General features: G+C 51.2%; 1 protein-coding gene across 1 annotated transcript in view; it reads right to left on the bottom strand.

Annotated features, from left to right (window-relative positions):
• Positions 1 to 21,042, bottom strand: part of LOC144505228 (GDP-L-fucose synthase-like) — a 34,309-nt gene extending 13,267 nt beyond the window's left edge. Inside the window, exons 1-7 of the mRNA XM_078231243.1 lie at positions 20,781 to 21,042; positions 9,831 to 9,945; positions 4,874 to 5,002; positions 2,888 to 2,961; positions 2,575 to 2,708; positions 951 to 1,015; positions 6 to 72 (exon numbers count right to left, since the gene is read on the bottom strand). Of these exons, the coding sequence (XP_078087369.1) occupies positions 6 to 72; positions 951 to 1,015; positions 2,575 to 2,708; positions 2,888 to 2,961; positions 4,874 to 5,002; positions 9,831 to 9,945; positions 20,781 to 20,980 (784 nt within the window). The 5' untranslated portion in view covers positions 20,981 to 21,042. The remainder of the gene's footprint in view (positions 1 to 5; positions 73 to 950; positions 1,016 to 2,574; positions 2,709 to 2,887; positions 2,962 to 4,873; positions 5,003 to 9,830; positions 9,946 to 20,780) is intronic.
• Positions 21,043 to 21,250: the final 208 nt, after the last annotated feature.

Here is a 21,250-nt window from a genome sequence, read left to right as displayed (position 1 = left end):
CTCACCAGAGAGGATGATGGGTTCAATTTCTTCATATTCTCTCAAAACCCAGATGAAGAGACGGGCCAGATCCTGCAGAATAAACTTAGAGTTACCAAATCCAGCCACCAAACTCCAGCCTCACCCCCATTGGCTTCTCCTGGTTTACGTACACCACACGCCCAGCACACCCTGGCAATGGGATAGTGCCATCCATGGACCACCTTCCATGTGCCCTTCCGTGTGGCACCCTGCTCACCCTCACCATCCTCCTCCCCGGGACAGGGAACCAGGAGGATGTGTCCACCGGCCCCTCAGAGGAACACTTCACTCCCCATGATCAGGTGGAGACAGGCCCACCCCCGTCCGAGGTAACCCCCCCCCCCAAACCACCACCACACAATCCAGAACAAAGTCGCTGAGTATCAGAAAGCTCTTTCCATCGGACCAGGACAGAGATTACAGAATCTTCACAGAGAGAGAACACATTCCCTGTGATCTCCTGAACCGGTTCTAATGACCTGGAGATGGGGGGTTGGTTGTGGACGGGAGCGCAGACGGCCCCCGCCAGGGAGCGCAGACGGCCCCCGCCAGGGAGCGCAGACGGCCCCCGCCAGGGAGCGCAGACGGCCCCCGCCAGGGAGCGCAGACGGCCCCCGCCAGGGAGCGCAGACGGCCCCCGCCAGGGAGCGCAGACGGCCCCCGCCAGGGAGCGCAGACGGCCCCCGCCAGGGAGCGCAGACGGCCCCCGCCAGGGAGCGCAGACGGCCCCCGCCAGGGAGCGCAGACGGCCCCCGCCAGGGAGCGCAGACGGCCCCCGCCAGGGACTGGGCCAGTGGTAGCTCTGAATGTCCCTGGTAAGCAATGGACACTCCCAGCTCCCTCCACTAACACTGTTCCCCTTTGTGGAATTTGTTGAGTTCGTCACAGCACAGGAACAAACTGCGTGCCGAGGACTGGCCGTTACGTACCCGAGAGAATATGAACTGCCTCCTGGGCTTCCCCGATCCCCACACCATCAGCGACCTGCCATCTCCTGTGGGGAGGAATTACAGGGAACAGAAAGTCAGTTCCAACTCGCTCCCACTGTCGAGTGCAGCATCACAGCATCCTCCTTAATGACCCAAAGAGGGAGCACAGTTCCATTCACCTATCACCCCCGCACCGTCCTTCACCCAACACAGTCTCCCCCACCCCCCCTCTCGTGGGTGAATCTGGAACTGGGCAACACAGTTTACAAACAAGGAGTCTCCCACGTAAGGAATCTCCACGAGGAGGAATTCCCTCTCTCTGGGTGGTGAGTGCTTGGGATTCTTTCCCCCAGGGAGAAGTGGCAGCTGGGATACGGAGTGTATACGGGGACAAGTTAGACAGAGTTCTGATTGACAAGGGAGTGGAGGAGTGTGAGGGGCAGACAGAGAAGTGGAGTTCAGGTCACAATCAGATCAGCCATCATCTTATTGAATGGCGGAGCAGCTCGAGGGGCTGAATGGCCTCCTCCTAACAACCTCGCATTGTCCTCCATCCCAGGTTAGGTTGATTGGCCATGTTAAATTAACCCAAGCGTCAGGGGGATTAGCAGGGTAAAGATGTGGGGCTACGGAAATAGGACCTGGGTGGGATTGTGGTTGGTGCAGACCCAATGGGCTGAATGGCCTCCTTCTGCACTGTAGGGATTCTATGAATCTATGGAACTCTACCTACCTAACCTCACCGGGCTTTTGGACACTTGCCCCAATGTCACAGGCTCAGTGTCACTGATAAACATACCGAGGCAAATTCAAAATGGAAGAGATTTCAGGAGGCTGCAGGAAATCGGTCGAGGAAAAATTATGGGTATTTGGTCAACACCCCATCCCCCACCTTCAAAACCCACTCCCTCCACTAGTGGCGCACAGTGGCAGCCGTGTGTACCATCTACAAGATGCACTGCAGCAACTCACCAAGGTTCCTTAGGCAGCCCCTTCCAAACCATGACCACACGATCGAGAAGGACAAAAGCAGCAGATACCTGGGAACACCACCACATGGAAGTTCCCCTCCAAATCACCATCCTGACTTGGAAATATATCGCCATTCCTTCACTATCGTTGGGTCAAAATCCTGGAACTCCCTCTCTATGGGTGTACCTACACCTCATGGACTGCAGTGGTTCAAAGACAATTAGGGACAGGCAATAGAAACCCTACAGTGCAGAAGGAGGCCATTCGGCCCATCGAATCTGCACCAACCACAATCCCACCCAGGCCCTATCCCCATAACCACATATATTTACCCTGCTAATCCCCCTGACACTAAGGGGCAATTTAGCACGGCCAATCCACCTAACCTGCACATCTTTCGGACTGTGGGAGGAAACTGGAGCACCCGGAGGAAACCCACGCAGACACGGGGTGAATGTGCAAACCCCACGCAGACAGTGGCCTGAGGAATCGAACCCGGGTCCCTGGCAATGTGAGGCAGCAGTGCTAACCACTGTGCCACCCCAATAAATGCTGCCTTACCCAGTGACACCAACACCCCATGAAAGAATTTTGTAAAACTATCACAGTTTAACACTGACACCCAACAAAGAATGAGAACCGGGGACTCAACTCTGCGCCAGGTACGTCTTGTGAATCAGCCCTGGTAGAACATGCCCATCCTCAATATTAAAATTATCATGCATTCCAAAGACATTGGTGGGAATCACAGCTGTAAACATCCGGCCGTATTGTTCAGAGTAAGCACTGGGAGAGAGAGAAGGAACAAGGTTAGTGACACATCCACAGTCGAGGGAAGGCAAACACCACCTCCAGCCCTGCAGAGAGGGGGGGGGGGGCTTCAGAAATGGCAGCGTCTGCGCCAGGAGGGAGAGGGGGAGGAGACGGAGAGAGGAAAGAGGAGTACAAACAGGAAGGATGCTCACCGATTCTGAACATCAATCATGCGCTTTGCATAAGAATATCCAAAGTTGGAACTGTGCGGGGGTCCGTTGTGGATCTACAAGAGACACAGAGGAGGATCTTTAAAAATATTCAATTTCTATCATCCCTTCAAGTCCGAATCCTGGATGGTGATGTCAGCAGGATTCTGTATCTGGCTGTAACTGCAGCGCCGACAGGTTCCACAGTCCGGTTCCGATTCTGTGTGGGGGTCTTGTTTTGTTTATGCAAAGACTTCACTTTCAGATATTTCTGCCGATGTAATTACATTTAAACGCGAAGCTTAAAAAAATTAACCAACTCAGCTTTAACGTGACCACATTTTAAAACTCGGAAGGCATGCTGGGTTAGCTAAACATTGTATTTTGTCAGAAACGCAGTCAATGACAGCAAAACGGGCTCTTTTATAAGCCAAAGTTTTTCATAAACAACACCTGCAAGGCCAGGTCTGTTTCCCCAAGTCAGAGACAACATGCGCCAAACAACTTCGATAACAAGATGACAGATATTGTAGTTCCAGCTCTATGTTTTCAGCCTTGTTCAGCTGACCGTCTGTCTTCGAGTTCTGTTTTGATCAGTAGAGGAATGGCAGAAGAAGCCAGTCTCTCTCTCTCTCTCTCTCTCTCTCTCTCGAGCTTTCCTCTTTTCCTTGTGTTTTTGTAATGATTTATTTTTAAGTTCTGTTCAATAAAAGAAATTCATTTCAACATCAGTCCCGTCTTCGTCTATTCTAAGGAATGAATGGACTCGACAATGACACAGACACAAAACCTGGTGTTTGATCGCAACTCAGTTCAGCCACGAGACTGAATCACGGAATTGTTACAGCACAGAAAGAGGCCATTCGGTCCATCACATCTGTACAGGACAGAATCACACCACAGGGATATAGTCGGGGGTAATGTGCTCCACTAAGTCTCAGATTGAGGTCTGCCGCAAATTTCCCTGGGAAGACAAAGTATTTCAAAACTCTGAACGTGTTAAACAAACTGTTTCGTGCTGTCACTGTGGGGCACCAGAATACCGCGCGAGTGATATTCCCACTGAATAGGAACCTGCTGTCAGTCAGAAAAATACACCCCGCCCAGTATACAATTGGGGTGGCACAGCGGTTAGCACTGCTGCCTCACAGCACCAAGAACCCGGGTTCGATTCCCGGCTTGGGTCACTGTCTGTGCGGAGTCTGCACATTCTCCTCGTGTCTGCGTGGGTTTCCTCCGGGTGCTCCGGTTTCCTCCCACAGTCCGAAAGACGAGTGAGTTCGGTGGATTAGCCATGCTAAATTGCCCCTTAGTGTCCCAAGATGGTTAGGGGGATTAGCAGGGTAAATACATGGGGTTATGGGGATAGGGGCTGGGTGGGATTGTTGTCGGTGCAGACTCGATGGGCCGAATGGCCTCCTTCTTCACTGTAAGGATTCTACAACTGAGCAGCATTGTGTAGGAATTTCAGTGCCAGTGCGATGCCATGTGGACTCTACGTCATAATGCCCGGCTGATTGAATTAAACAGCAAGTTTCTTGGAATGTTTGTGCTTGGCAGAGTACAGACAGAGCGTACTCAACAAGCCCCCACTGGCAAAACCCAAAACGTCCACTGTGAGATGTGATTCCACGACTGAGCAGCACTTACTCAATTCTGAGTGTGTTAATAACTACACTAACAGCCCATTGAAGGTAATCAGTTGATCTCATCGTGTGGCCCATTTGCTGGAAGGACATTCACTCACACACAGCGACCTGTGCCCTGCAAACTAAAGAAATTCGTTCAAGCCTCGCAAACTTTTTTTTCTAAAGTGCTTGGGAAGCCACTTTGAAGATGGAGATTGATAGATTTTTGGGTACCGAGGGAATTAAGTGACACATCTGTATTTTAATTCCATTTACCCACCTGTGAGGTATGTGATTAGGGAGGAGGGAAGGTGAAATGGGGGGGGGAGTGAGGGCAGGGAGAGGAGGGAGGGGGTCTCACCATAGTTTCATCGATGGGGTAGGTGGTTTTGTCTGGGAAGATGCAGGTGGAGAGACAGGAGATGACCTTAGTGACCCCGTGTTCATGCGCTGAATGCAGCACGTTGTCATTGATGTGAACATTCTTCCTCTGAAAAACACGAGACAAAAAATCAGCAGCAACAACCTGACCCTGTCCCAAACTCCCCGTCCCTCCCTCTCACTGACCCTCCGGACAGTATCCTGTACCGACTGTCCCCAAACTCCCCGTCCCTCCCTCTCACTGACCCTCCGGACAGTATCCTGTACCGACTGTCCCCAAACTCCCCGTCCCTCCCTCTCACTGACCCTCCAGACAGTATCCTGTACCGACTGTCCCCAAACTCCCCGTCCCTCCCTCTCACTGACCCTCCGGACAGTATCCTGTACCGACTGTCCCCAAACTCCCTGTCCCTCCCTCTCACTGACCCTCCGGACGGTATCCTGTACCGACTGTCCCCAAACTACCCGTCCCTCCCTCTCACTGACCCTCCGGACAGTATCCTGTACCGACTGTCCCCAAACTCCCCGTCCCTCCCTCTCACTGACCCTCCGGACGGTATCCTGTACCGACTGTCCCCAAACTCCCCGTCCCTCCCTCTCACTGACCCTCCGGACGGTATCCTGTACCGACTGTCCCCAAACTCCCCGTCTCTCCCTCTCACTGGCCCTCCGGACGGTATCCTGTACCGACTGTCCCCAAACTCCCCATCCCTCCCTCTCACTGACCCTCCGGACAGTATCCTGTACCGACTGTCCCCAAACTCCCCGTCCCTCCCTCTCACTGACCCTCCGGACAATATCCTGTACCGATTGTCCCCAAACTCCCCGTCCCTCCCTCTCACTGACCCTCCGGACGGTATCCTGTACCGATTGTCCCCAAACTCCCCGTCCCTCCCTCTCACTGACCCTCCGGACAATATCCTGTACCGATTGTCCCCAAACTCCCCGTCCCTCCCTCTCACTGACCCACCGGACGGTATCCTGTACCGATTGTCCCCAAACTCCCCATCCCTCCCTCTCACTGACCCTCCGGACGGTATCCTGTACCGACTGTCCCTAAACTCCCCGTCCCTCCCTCTCACTGACCCTCCGGACAGTATCCTGTACCGACTGTCCCCAAACTCCCTGCCCCTCCCTCTCTCTGACCCTCCGGACAGTATCCTGTACCGACTGTCCCCAAACTCCCTGTCCCTCCCTCTCACTGACCCTCCGGACGGTATCCTGTACCGACTGTCCCCAAACTCCCCGTCCCTCCCTCTCACTGACCCTCCGGACAGTATCCTGTATCGACTGTCCCCAAACTCCCTGTCCCTCCCTCTCTCTGACCCTCCGGACGGTATCCTGTACCGACTGTCCCCAAACTCCCCGTCCCTCCCTCTCGCTGACCCTCCGGACGGTATCCTGTACCGACTGTCCCCAAACTCCCCGTCTCTCCCTCTCACTGACCATCCGGACGGTATCCTGTACCGACTGTCCCCAAACTCCCCATCCCTCCCTCTCACTGACCCTCCGGACAGTATCCTGTACCGACTGTCCCCAAACTCCCCGTCCCTCCCTCTCACTGACCCTCCGGACAATATCCTGTACCGATTGTCCCCAAACTCCCCGTCCCTCCCTCTCACTGACCCTCCGGACGGTATCCTGTACCGATTGTCCCCAAACTCCCCGTCCCTCCCTCTCACTGACCCTCCGGACAATATCCTGTACCGATTGTCCCCAAACTCCCCGTCCCTCCCTCTCACTGACCCACCGGACGGTATCCTGTACCGACTGTCCCCAAACTCCCTGTCCCTCCCTCTCACTGACCCTCCGGACGGTATCCTGTACCGACTGTCCCCAAACTACCCGTCCCTCCCTCTCACTGACCCTCCGGACAGTATCCTGTACCGACTGTCCCCAAACTCCCCGTCCCTCCCTCTCACTGACCCTCCGGACGGTATCCTGTACCGACTGTCCCCAAACTCCCCGTCCCTCCCTCTCACTGACCCTCCGGACGGTATCCTGTACCGACTGTCCCCAAACTCCCCGTCTCTCCCTCTCACTGGCCCTCCGGACGGTATCCTGTACCGACTGTCCCCAAACTCCCCATCCCTCCCTCTCACTGACCCTCCGGACAGTATCCTGTACCGACTGTCCCCAAACTCCCCGTCCCTCCCTCTCACTGACCCTCCGGACAATATCCTGTACCGATTGTCCCCAAACTCCCCGTCCCTCCCTCTCACTGACCCTCCGGACGGTATCCTGTACCGATTGTCCCCAAACTCCCCGTCCCTCCCTCTCACTGACCCTCCGGACAATATCCTGTACCGATTGTCCCCAAACTCCCCGTCCCTCCCTCTCACTGACCCACCGGACGGTATCCTGTACCGATTGTCCCCAAACTCCCCATCCCTCCCTCTCACTGACCCTCCGGACGGTATCCTGTACCGACTGTCCCTAAACTCCCCGTCCCTCCCTCTCACTGACCCTCCGGACAGTATCCTGTACCGACTGTCCCCAAACTCCCTGCCCCTCCCTCTCTCTGACCCTCCGGACAGTATCCTGTACCGACTGTCCCCAAACTCCCTGTCCCTCCCTCTCACTGACCCTCCGGACGGTATCCTGTACCGACTGTCCCCAAACTCCCCGTCCCTCCCTCTCACTGACCCTCCGGACAGTATCCTGTACCGACTGTCCCCAAACTCCCTGTCCCTCCCTCTCTCTGACCCTCCGGACGGTATCCTGTACCGACTGTCCCCAAACTCCCCGTCCCTCCCTCTCACTGACCCTCCGGACGGTATCCTGTACCGACTGTCCCCAAACTCCCCGTCTCTCCCTCTCACTGACCCTCCGGACGGTATCCTGTACCGACTGTCCCCAAACTCCCCATCCCTCCCTCTCACTGACCCTCCGGACAGTATCCTGTACCGACTGTCCCCAAACTCCCCGTCCCTCCCTCTCACTGACCCTCCGGACAATATCCTGTACCGATTGTCCCCAAACTCCCCGTCCCTCCCTCTCACTGACCCTCCGGACGGTATCCTGTACCGACTGTCCCCAAACTCCCCGTCCCTCCCTCTCACTGACCCTCCGGACGGTATCCTGTACCGACTGTCCCTAAACTCCCCGTCCCTCCCTCTCACTGACCCTCCGGACAGTATCCTGTACCGACTGTCCCCAAACTCCCTGCCCCTCCCTCTCTCTGACCCTCCGGACAGTATCCTGTACCGACTGTCCCCAAACTCCCTGTCCCTCCCTCTCACTGACCCTCCGGACGGTATCCTGTACCGACTGTCCCCAAACTCCCCGTCCCTCCCTCTCACTGACCCTCCGGACAGTATCCTGTACCGACTGTCCCCAAACTCCCTGTCCCTCCCTCTCTCTGACCCTCCGGACGGTATCCTGTACCGACTGTCCCCAAACTCCCCGTCCCTCCCTCTCACTGACCCTCCGGACGGTATCCTGTACCGACTGTCCCCAAACTCCCCGTCCCTCCCTCTCACTGACCCTCCGGACGGTATCCTGTACCGACTGTCCCCAAACTCCCCGTCCCTCCCTCTCACTGACCCTCCGGACAGTATCCTGTACCGACTGTCCCCAAACTCCCCGGCCCTCCCTCTCACTGACCCTCCGGACAGTATCCTGTACCGACTGTCCCCAAACTCCCCGTCCCTCCCTCTCACTGACCCTCCGGACAGTATCCTGTACCGACTGTCCCCAAACTCCCCATCCCTCCCTCTCACTGACCCTCCGGACAGTATCCTGTACCGACTGTCCCCAAACTCCCCGTCTCTCCCTCTCACTGACCCTCCGGACAGTATCCTGTACCGACTGTCCCCAAACTCCCTGTCCCTCTCACTGACCCTCCGGACAGTATCCTGTACCGACTGTCCCCAAACTCCCCGTCCCTCCCTCTCACTGACCCTCCGGACAGTATCCTGTACCGACTGTCCCCAAACTCCCCGGCCCTCCCTCTCACTGACCCTCCGGACAGTATCCTGTACCGACTGTCCCCAAACTCCCCGTCCCTCCCTCTCACTGACCCTCCGGACAGTATCCTGTACCGACTGTCCCCAAACTCCCCGGCCCTCCCTCTCACTGACCCTCCGGACAGTATCCTGTACCGACTGTCTCCAAACTCCCCGTCCCTCCCTCTCTCTGACCCTCCTGCCAGCACCATTGTGTTGCTGAAGACGTGTTTCCACCAGCCCTGTCCATTCCCCGCTGGTGAAACTCGGTTTGGTAACAGACCCAGTCACAGTTAAAAGCAGCAGCTGATAAATCGCAGCCCACGATTCTTGCTTCTCTTACACTTCCCCCCGAGCTGTCAGCCCATCCCACAGGTACATTTCCGGCTGCTTCCTCAGACTGGGAATTTGATCCAGCCCCTTCCGGTCACAGTGCCTCAGTCATAGAATAGCACATCACAGGAGACCATTCAGCCCATTGACTCTATGCTGGCTCTTCTGAAGAGTAATCCAGTTAGTCCCACTCCTCTACTCTTACCCCCAAAACCCCGCAATTCTTTTCCTCCGAGTGTTTATCCAATTCTATTGTAAAGTTTGTTTTAAATCTGTATCCAGCTCCCCGTCAGGCTGTGAATTCCAAACCCTAACCACTAATTACATTTAAATATTCCCTCACTTTGCCCTTGACAATCGCCCCAAGTCTGTCCCTGTGTGTCATTTACTCTATCTAAACCCTTCTAAACACCTCAGCCAAATCTCACCGGAACCTTCTCTGTCTGAAGGAGCGGAGCCCCAGCTGCTCCAGCCTCTCCCAGTAACTGTGGTCCCGCGTTCCTGGACCCATTCCCAGGAATCTCTTCCGTCCTCTCCAAACTCTTCACCATCTCTCGAAGGTGTGCTGCCCGCATTGGGGGCACGGATACCCCAAGCTGGGGCCAAACAAACCCACCCATCCGCCCTCGACCATCCTGCACACTGCCCATCACTCACCCAGAAATCCAGGTTATACTTCATGTTCCGGAACAGTCCGCCCACCATGGCGGCCAGGTGAATGACGTGGGTGGGTCGGAATCGGTCGAACATCGCTCTGGTCTCTGCAGCGTTCCTGACAGGAAAACAAAGGATTTCACATTTCAGAAGCGCCTACCTCCTCAAAGAACAAAGAACAATACAGCACAGGAACAGGCCCTTCGGCCCTCCAAGCCCGCGCCGCTCCCTGGTCCAGGATTGAATCCTGAATCCAGGATCCCCACCCAATTTTCCAGCCTATCTACATACCAATATCCTATCCACCGAGCTGTCCCTCACAGCTACGATGCTTTGTTCATTACAACCTATTAACTTACCCCCACCCCCCCATTCCAGACCATGTGATCTCCAGGGAGAGGCGAAAACCCAGAGTGAAAAACCCCAGGGCCAATATGGGGAAAAAAAAATCTGGGAAATTCCTCTCCGACCCCCTGAGGCGATCGAAACGAGTCCAGGAGATCACAATGGCCCCGATCGGAAAATGCTTCCCAACCCTAGTCATTTCCACTTCCACGAACACCATATGAATCCCCTGCCCCCGAGACAGGTTCCCAACTATCCGCAGTCTCACTCTGTACTGGCACCAGCAAGATGATCGTAGAATGAAGCCTTGAAACGAGAAACCAGGAACAATTAGCCCGCGCCGCTCCCTGGTCCAAACTAGATCACTCTTTTGTATCCCTCCATTCCCACTCCGTTCATATAGCTGTCTAGATAAGTCTTAAACGTTCCCAGTGTGTCCGCCTCCACCACCTTGCCCGGCAACACATTCCAGGCCCCCACGACCCTCTGTGTGAAATATGTCCTTCCTTGTTGGTTAAAAAGAAAAAGGAGGCTTATGTTCGGATGAGACGTGAGCACTCGGGTAGTGCACTAGAAAGCTTTAGATTGGCTAAGAGGGAGTTGAAGAGCGAGCTTAGAAGGGCTAAAAGGGGACATGAGAAGACTTTGGCGGATAGGGTTAAAGAGAATCCTAAGGCGTTCTATAGGTATGTCAAGAACAGAAGGTTGGTTAGGGCAAGTTTAGGGCCAGTTATAGATGGCAGAGGGAAGTTATGTGTGGAACCGGAGGAGATTGGTGAAGCATTGAACCAATATTTCTCTTCGGTGTTCACGCAAGGGGACATGAATATAGCTGAGGAGGACACTGGGTTGCAAGGGAGTAGAATAGACAGTATTACAGTTGATAAGGAGGATGTGCAGGATATTCTGGAGGGTCTGAAAATAGATAAATCCCCTGGTCCGGATGGGATTTATCCAAGGATTCTCTGGGAGGCAAGAGAAGTGATTGCAGAGCCTCTGGCTCTGATCTTCAGGTCGTCGTTGGCCTCTGGTATAGTACCAGAAGATTGGAGGTTAGCGAATGTTGTCCCATTGTTTAAGAAGGGGAACAGAGACTTCCCCGGGAATTATAGACCGGTGAGTCTCACTTCTGTTGTCGGCAAGATGTTGGAAAAAATTATAAGGGATAGGATTTATAGTTATTTGGAGAGTAATGAATTGATAGGTGATAGTCAGCATGGTTTTGTGGCAGGTAGGTCGTGCCTTACTAACCTTATTGAGTTTTTTGAGAAAGTGACCAAGGAGGTGGATGGGGGCAAGGCAGTGGACGTGGTATATATGGATTTTAGTAAGGCGTTTGATAAGGTTCACCATGGTAGGCTTCTGCAGAAAATGCAGATGTATGGGATTGGGGGTGATCTAGGAAATTGGATCAGGAATTGGCTAGCGGATAGGAAACAGAGGGTGGTGGTTGATAGTAAATATTCATCATGGAGTGCGGTTACAAGTGGTGTACCTCAGGGATCTGTTTTGGGGCCACTGCTGTTTGTAATATTTATTAATGATCTGGATGAGGGTATAGTTGGGTGGATTAGCAAATTTGCTGATGACACCAAAGTCGGTGGTGTGGTAGACAGTGAGGAAGGGTGTCGTAGTTTGCAGGAAGACTTAGACAGGTTGCAAAGTTGGGCCGAGAGGTGGCGGATGGAGTTTAATGCGGAGAAGTGTGAGGTAATTCACTTTGGTAGGAATAACAGATGTGTTGAGTATAGGGCTAACGGGAGGACTTTGAATAGTGTGGAGGAGCAGAGGGATCTAGGTGTATGTGTGCATAGATCCCTGAAAGTTGGGAATCAAGTAGATAAGGTTGTTAAGAAGGCATATGGTGTCTTGGCGTTTATTGGTAGGGGGATTGAATTTAGGAGTCGTAGCGTTATGTTGCAACTGTACACAACTCTGGTGCGGCCGCACTTGGAGTACTGTGTGCAGTTCTGGTCCCCACATTACAGGAAGGATGTGGAGGCTTTGGAGAGGGTGCAGAGGAGGTTTACCAGGATGTTGCCTGGTATGGAGGGGAGATCCTATGAGGATAGGCTGAGGGATTTGGGATTGTTTTCGCTGGAAAGGCGGCGGCTAAGAGGGGATCTTATTGAAACATATAAGATGATTAGAGGTTTAGATAGGGTGGATAGTGATAGCCTTTTTCCTCTGATGGAGAAATCCAGCACGAGGGGGCATGGCTTTAAATTGAGGGGGGGTAGTTATAGAACCGATGTCAGGGGTAGGTTCTTTACCCAGAGGGTGGTGAGGGATTGGAATGCCCTGCCAGCATCAGTAGTAAATGCGCCTAGTTTGGGGGCGTTTAAGAGATCCGTAGATAGGTTCATGGATGAAAAGAAATTGGTTTAGGTTGGAGGGTCACAGTTTTTTTTTTACTGGTCGGTGCAACATCGTGGGCCGAAGGGCCTGTTCTGCGCTGTAATGTTCTATGTTCTATGTTCTATATCTGTGTTAAACCTCCCCCCCTTCACCTTGAACCTATGACCCCTCGTGAACGTCACCACCGACCCGGGGAAAAGCTTCCCACCGTTCACCCTATCTATGCCTTTCATAATTTTATACACCTCTATTAAGTCTCCCCTCATCCTCCGTCTTTCCAAGGAGAACAACCCCAGTTTCCCCAATCTCTCCTCATAACCAAGCCCCTCCATACCAGGCAACATCCTGGTAAACCTCCTCTGTACTCTCTCCAAAGCCTCCACGTCCTTCTGGTAGTGTGGCGACCAGAACTGGACGCAGTATTCCAAATGCGGCCGAACCAACGTTCTATACATCTGCAACATCAGACCCCAACTTTTATACTCTATGCCCCGTCCTATAAAGGCAAGCATGCCATATGCCTTCTTCACCACCTTCTCCACCTGTGACGTCACCTTCAAAGATCTGTGGACTTGCACACCCAGGTCCCTCTGCGTCTCTACACCCTTTATGGTTCTTCCATTTATCGTGTAGCTCCTCCCTACATTATTCCCACCAAAATGCATCACTTCGCATTTATCAGGATTGAACTCCATCTGCCATTTCCTTGCCCAAATTTCCAGCCTATCTATATCCTTCTGTAGCCTCTGACAATGTTCCTCACTATCTGCAAGTCCTCCTCCAGATATCCTGGAGCTCTTTACAGCCAATGAGATTCCTGTCCCCATTACAATGTCACAAACGCAGTTGCCAATCACCGCACAGCAAGATCCCACACACAGCACCTATTTTTAATTTATTCATGGGATGTGTTGTGACGTCTCAGATCGTGTTTTCGGGATCCTTAAGGGGGAGGAGGACCAGCCCCAAGTCGTGGTCCACATAGGCACTCAAGACATAGGTAGGGATGGGGATGTAAGGCAGAAATTCAGGGATTTAGGGTGGAAGCTGAGAGCTAGAACAAACAGAGTTGTTATCTCTGGTTTGTTACCCGTGCCAGCAAGGAGAGGAATAGGGAGAGAGAGCAGTTGAACACGTGGCTACAGGGATGGTGCAGGAGGGAGGGATTCAGATACCTGGACAATTGGGGCTCTTTCTGGGGGAGGTGGGACCTCTACAAATGGGATGGTCTGCACCTGGACCAGAGGGGTACCAATATCCTGGGGGGGGGGGAAATTTGCTAATGCTCTTCGGGAGGGTTTAAACTAATTCAGCAGGGGGGTGGGTACCTGAATTGTAGCTCCGGTGTACAGGAGGTTGAGAGTAGTGAGGTCATGGATGAGGTTTCAGAGTCGCAGGAGTGTACTGGCAGGCAGGAAGGCGGTTTGAAGTGTGTATACTTCAACGCCAGGAGCATCCGGAATAAAGTGGGTGAGCTTGCAGCATGGGTTGGTACCTGGGATTTCGATGTTGTGGCCATCTCGGAGACATGGATAGAGCAGGGACAGGACTGGTTGTTGCAGGTTCCAGGGTTTAGATGTTTCAGTAAGTGCAGGGAAGGTGGTAAAAGAGGGGGAGGTGTGGCATTGTTAGTCAAGGACAGTATTACGGTGGCAGAAAGGACATTTGATGAGGACTCGTCTACTGAGGTAGTTTGGGCTGAGGTTAGAAACAGGAAAGGAGAGGTCACCCTGTTGGGAGTTTTCTATAGGCCTCCGAAAAGTTCCAGGGATGTAGAGGAAAGGATTGCAAAGGTGATTCTGGATAGGAGCGAAAGTAACAGGGTAGTTGTTATGGGGGACTTTAACTTTACAAATATTGACTGGAAACGCTATAGTTCGAGTACTTTAGATGGGTCAGTTTTTGTCCAATGTGTGCAGGAGGGTTTCCTGACACAGTATGTTGATAGACCAACAAGAGGCGAGGCCACATTGGATTTGGTACTGGGTAATGAACCAGGCCAGGTGTTAGATTTGGAGGTAGGGGAGCACTTTGGTGATAGTGACCACAATTCGGTTACGTTTACTTTAGCGATGGAAAGGGATAGGTATATACCACAGGGCAAGAGTTATAGCTGGGGGAAAGGAAATTATGATGCAATTAGCTGAGATTTAGGATGCATAGGATGTGGAAGGAAACTGCAGGGGATGGGCACAATTGAAATGTGGAGCTTGTTCAAGGAACAGCTACTGCGTGTCCTTGATAAGTCTGTACCTGTCAGGCAGGGAGGAAGTGGTCTAGCGAGGGAACCGTGGTTTACTAAAGAAGTTGAACCTCTTGTGAAGAGGAAGAAGGAGACTTATGTAAAGATGAGACGTGAAGGCTCAGTTAGGGCACTTGAGAGTTACAAGTTAGCCAGGAAGGACCTAAAGAGAGAGCTAAGAAGAGCCAGGAGGGGACATAAGTCTTTGGCAGGTAGGATCTAGGAAAACCCTAAAGCTTTCTATAGGTATGTCAGGAATAAAAGAATGACTAGGATAAGATTAGGGCCAGTCAAGGACAGTAGTGGGAAGTTATGTGTGGAGTCCGAAGAGTTAGGAGAGGCGCTAAATGAATATTTTTCGTCAGTATTCACACAGGAAAAAGACAATGTTGTCGAGGAGAATACTGAGATACAGGCTATTAGACTAGACGGGATTGAGGTTCATAAGGAGGAGGTGTTAGCAATTCTGGAAAGTGTGAAAATAGATAAGTCCCCTGGGCCGGATGGGATTTATCCCAGGATTCTCTGGGAGGCTAGGGAGGAGATTGCAGAGCCTTTGGCTTTGATCTTTATGTCGTCATTGTCTACAGGAATAGTAAGAAGTCTCACAACACCAGGTTAAAGTCCAACAGGTTTATTTGGTAGCAAATACCATAAGCTTTCGGAGCACCCTTCGTCAGATGGCGTGGTCTCTGTTCTCCAACAGTGCACAGACACAGAAATCAAGTTACAGAATACTAATTAGAATGCAAATCTCTACAGCCAGCCAGGTCTTAAAGGTACAGACAATGTGGGTGGAGGGAGCATTCAACACAGGTTAAAGAGATGTGTATTGTCTCCAGACAGAACAGCTAGTGAGATTCTGCAAGACCAGGGGGAAAGCTGTGGGGGTTACTGATAATGTGACATAAATCCAACATCCCGGTTTAGGCCGCCCTCATGTGTGCGGAACTTGGCTATCACTACAGGAATAGTGCCAGAAGACTGGAGGATAGCAAATGCTGTCCCCTTGTTCAAGAAGGGGAGTAGAGACAACCCTGGTAATTATAGACCGGTGAGCCTTATTTCTGTTGTGGGCAAAGTTTTGGAAAGGATTATAAGAGATAGGATTTATAATCATGTAGAACGGAATAATTTGATTAGGGATAGTCAGCACGGTTTTGTGAAGGGTAGGTCGTGCCTCACAAACCTTATTGAGTTCTTTGAGAAGGTGACCAAAGAGGTGGATGAGGGTAAAGCAGTTGATGTGGTGTATATGGATTTCAGTAAAGCGTTTGATAAGGTTCCCCACGGTAAGCTATTGCAGAAAATACGGACACATGGGATTGAGGGTGATTTAGCAGTTTGGATCAGGAATTGGCTAGCTGTAAGAAGACAGAGGGTGGTTGATGGGAAATGTTCATCCTGGAGTTCAGTTACTAGTGGTGTACCGCAAGGTTCTGTTTTGGGGCCACTGCTGTTTGTCATTTTTATAAATGACCTGGATGAGGGCATAGAAGGATGGGTTAGTAAATTTGCGGATGACACTAAAGTCGGTGGAGTTGTAGACAGTGCGGAGGGAAGTGGCAGGTTACAGAGGGACATAGATAAGCTGCAGAGCTGGGCTGAGAGGTGGCAAATGGAGTTTAATGCGGAAAAGTGTGAGGTGATTCACTTTGGAAGGAGTAACAGGAATACAGAGTACTGGGCTAATGGTAAGATACTTGGTAGTGTGGATGAGCAGAGAGATCTCGGTGTCCATGTGCATAGATCCCTGAAAGTTGGCACCCAGGTTGATCGGGTTGTTAAGAAGGCGTACGGTGTGTTAGCTTTTATTGGTAGAGGGATTGAGTTTCGGAGCCATGAGGTCATGCTGCAGCTGTACAAAACTCTGGTACGGCCGCACTTGGAGTATTGCGTACAGTTCTGGTCGCTGCATTATAGGAAAGATGTGGAAGCATTGGAAAGGGTGCAGAGGAGATTTACCAGGATGTTGCCTGGTATGGTGGGAAGGTCTTATGAGGAAAGGCTGAGGGACTTGAGGCTGTTTTCGTTAGAGAGAAGGAGGTTAAGAGGTGACTTAATAGAGGCATACAAGATGATCAGAGGATTAGATAGGGTGGATAGTGAGAGCCTTTTTCCTCGGATGGTGATGGCTAGCACGAGGGGACATAGCTTTAAATTGAGGGGTGATAGATATAGGACAGATGTCAGAGGTGGGTTCTTTACTCAGAGGGTAGTAAGGGCGTGGAATGCCCTGTCTGCAGCAGTAGTGAACTCGCCAACATTAAGGGCATTTAAATGGTTATTGGATAAACATATGGATGATATTGGAATAGTGTAGATTAGAGGGACTTTAGATTGGTTTCACTGGTCGGCGCAACATCGAGGGCCGAAGGGCCTGTACTGTGCTGTAATGTTCTATGTGGGCGCTGCTGGGGGGGGGGGGGGGCAGCATTTATTACCCATCCCTAATTGCCCTTGAACTGAGGGTGGCACGGTAGCACAGTGGTTGGCACTGCTGCTTCACAGCTCCAGGGACTTGGGTTCGATTCTCGGCTCGGGTCACTGTCTGTGCAGAGTTTGCACATTCTCCCCGTGTCTGCGTGGGCTTCCTCCGGGTGCTCCGGTTTCCTCCCACAGTCCAAAGGTGTGCAGGTTAGGTTGATCGGCCATGCTAAAATTGCCCCTTGGTGTCCCGGGATGTGTAGATTAGTGGGTAAATATGAGGGTTAGAGGGATTAGCAGGTAAATATGTAGGGATACGGGGATAGGGCCTGGGTGGGACTCGAGTGCAGACTCGATGGGCCAAATGGCCTCTTTCTGCACTGTCGGGTTTCTATGGTTTCTATTTCAGAGGGCAGTCGAGAGTCAACCACATTGCGGTGGTTCTGGAGTCACATGTAGGCCAGACCGGGTAAGGACGGCAGATTTGTGCGGCCAAATTCCCCATCAGCTCTATTTTTAAGATCGCTGACAACACCACCATAGTGGGTGGATCTCAAACAATGACGAGACAGAGTACAGGAATGAGAGAGAATCTGGTGAACTGGTGTGGCGATGATAATCTCTCCCTCAATGTCAACAAAACAAAGGAGATTGTCATCGACTTCAGGAAGAGTAAAGGAGAACATGCCCCTGTCAACATCAACAGGGAGTAGAAGAAAGGGTCGAGAGCTTCAACTTTTTAGGTGTCCAGATCATCAACAACCTGTCCTGGTCCCCCCATGCTGACACTATAGTTAAGAAAGCCCACCAACGCCTCTACTTTCTCAGAAGACTAAGGAAATTTAGCATGTCAGCTATGACTCTCACCAACTTTTACAGGTGCACCATAGAAAGCATTCTTTCTGGTTGTATCACAGCTTGGTATGGCTCCTGCTCTGCCCAAGACCGCAAGAAACTACAAAAGGTTGTGAATGTAGTCCAATCCATCACGCAAACCGGCGTCCCATCCATTAACTCTGTCTACACTTCCTGCTGCCTCAGCAAAGCAGCCAGCATAATTAAGGACCCCACGCACTCCGGACATTCTCTCTTCCACCTTCTTCCTTCGGGAAAAAGATACAAAAGTCTGAGGTCACATACCAACCGACTCAAGAATAGCTTCTTCCCTGCTGCCGTCAAGACTTTTGAATGGACCTACCTCGCATTAAGTTGATCTTTCTCTACACCCTAGCTATGACTGTGACACTACATTCTGCACGCTCTCATTTCCTTCTCTATGAACGGTATGCTTTGTCTGTATAGTGCACAAGAAACAATACTTTTCACTGTATGTTAATACATGTGACAATAATAAATCAAATCAAATCAATAGATTTCCTTCCCTAAAGGAGAGTAGTGAACCAGATGGGTTTTTCCGACAATCGGCAATGGTTTGTTTCATGGTCATCAGTAGATTCTTAATTCCAGATTTTTTAAAAATTAAATTCAAATTCCACCATCTGCCACGGCGGGATTCGAACCCAGGTCCCCAGAACATTATCCTGGGTCTCTGGATCACTAGTCCAGTGCAGCACCCCCTCAGTACTGACCCAGTGATAGTGCAGCACTCCCTCAGTGCTGACCCTCCGACAGTGACAAATTTATTAGAAATCTTTGAGGTGGTAACGAGCGGGATAGACAGAGGGGAACCAGTAGATGCAATATACTCGGATTTCCAAAAAGCATTCATTAAGGAACTGCACAAAGGGCTACTTGATATGATAGGTGTCCATGGTGTGTGTGTGTGTGTGTGTGTGTGTGTGTGTGTGTGTGTGTGTGGGGGGGGGGGCGGGGGGAGTATATTAACATGGATAGAGGATTGGCTAACTGATAGAAGACAGAGAGTTAGGTTAAGGGGACATTTTCAGGATGGAAACCTGTAACTGGTGGAGTGCCACAGGGATCAGTGCTGGGCCGCAATTAGTTACAATTTATATTAATGACGAGGGAAGTGAATGTATTATTGCCAGATTTGTGAATGACACAAAAATAGGTGAGAAGACAAGTGGTGAGGATGACACAGAGTCAACAGAGGGATAGAGACAGGTTAGGTGAGTGGGCAAAAACTTGGCAGATGGAATATAATGTAGAGAAATGTAAAGTTATACACTTTGGTGGCAGGAATAAAGGAGCTGAATATTTAAATGGAGAAAGAGTGCAGAAAGCTGCAGCACAGAGGGATTTGGGGGTCCGCGTACATAAATCACAAAAAGCTAGCGTGCAAGTTCAGCAGGTAATAGGGAAGGCAAATGGAATGTTGGCCTTTATTTCAAAGGGAATGGAGCCTAAAAATAGGGAAGTCTTGTTAAAACGAGACAAGGCGCTAGTTAGACCACACCTGGAATATTGTGAACAGTTTTGGTCCCCTTATCTATGGAGAGATATACTGGCAATGGAGACAATCCAGAGAAGGTTCACTGGGTTGATCCCGGGTATGGAGGGATTTTCTTATGAGGATAGGTTGAGTAGGTTGGGCCTGTATTCATTGGAGTTTAGCAGAATGAGAGGCGACCTTATTGAGACATATAGGATTCTCAGGGGGGGCTTGACAGGGTAGATGCTGAGAGGCTGTTTCCCCTTGTGGGAGAGTCTAAGACCAGAGGGCAGAATCTCAGAGTAAGGGGCTGCCCATTAGAGATGAGGAGGAATTTCTTCTCTCAGAGAGTAGTGAATCGGTGGAATTCTTTACCGCAGAGGGCTGTAAAGGCTGGGACATTAAATATGCTCAAAGCTGAGATAGACAGGTTTTTAGTCAGTAAGGGAATGGAGGGTGATGGGGATAAAGTGGGAAAGTGGAGTTGAGGATTATATCAGATCAGTCATGGTCTGATCGAATGGCAGCGCAGACCCGCTGGGCACTGATGAGTCGAAGAGATTTTTTGATCTTTTGGTCCCACAGATCACATAGGAGGCGGCCAATCAGATGCTGGGACCTCTGCCACCATTCAAAGGGAGCACGGCAGATCTGCAGCTAAATCTTTTTGATTTATTGTCACATGTATTAACATACAGTGAAAAGTATTGTTTCTTATGTGCTATACAAAGCATACCGTTCATAGAGAAGGAAAGAAGAGAATGCAGAATGTGTTACAGTTATAGCTAGGCTGTAGAGAAAGATCAACTGAGTGAAAGGTTGGTCCATTCAAAAGTCTGACAGCAGCAGGGAAGAAGCTGTTCTTGAGTCGGTTGGTGCGTGATCTCAGACTTTTGTATCTTTTTCCCGATGGAAGAAGGTGGAAGAGAGAATGTCCGGGGTGCGTGGGGTCCTTAATTATGCTGGCTGCTTTGCCGAGGCAGCGGGAAGTGTAGACAGAGCCAATGGATGGGAGGGTGGTTTGCGTGATGGACTGGGCTACATTCTTTTGTAGTTCCTTGCGGTCTTGGGCAGAGCAGGAGCCATACCAAGCTGTGATACAACCAGAAAGAATGCTTTCTATGGTGCATCTGTAAAAGTTGGTGAGAGTCGTAGCGGACATGCCAAATTTCCTTAGTCTTCTGAGAAAGTAGAGACTCTACACAAGTCTTTACACTGAGGGACTCACGTTAAATCCGCATCTTTTGAAGACAGAAAGATCCACTCCTCATCTGGCCGGCCCTCACCGTCCTTACCAACCTGTTCGATGGCTTTGCCGACCAACCCCGAGCCCCCGGTCACCAGGATCCGCTTGCTCTTGGCTGCCTCACCCTCTGCCATCCCTACAATTGCAAACACAGGACAGAGCGAGCTCACAGCTGCACACATCTCCACCCGCCAACCAGACACCAATTCAAACACAGGACAGAGCGAGCTCACAGCTGCACACATCTCCACCCGCCAACCAGACACCAATTCAAACACACCCACATTCCCAGATCAACACCTCAAACATCTTCCCAGCCAATCGGGCGTTTACGAAGGGCTATCGCTGTTGCAATATGGAAAAGGCTTCAGCCAGTTAGTGCACAGCAAGATCCCACAGGCAGCAATGTAACAATGTTACTGTCATTGGTCAAGGAATATATATTGGCCAGG

The sequence above is a fragment of the Mustelus asterias genome, chromosome 2 (assembly GCF_964213995.1).
Source record: "Mustelus asterias chromosome 2, sMusAst1.hap1.1, whole genome shotgun sequence".
NCBI classification, from domain to species: domain Eukaryota; kingdom Metazoa; phylum Chordata; class Chondrichthyes; order Carcharhiniformes; family Triakidae; genus Mustelus; species Mustelus asterias.
Note: the sequence above shows the minus strand (reverse complement) of the source record. Positions and strands in the feature narration are given on the sequence as shown.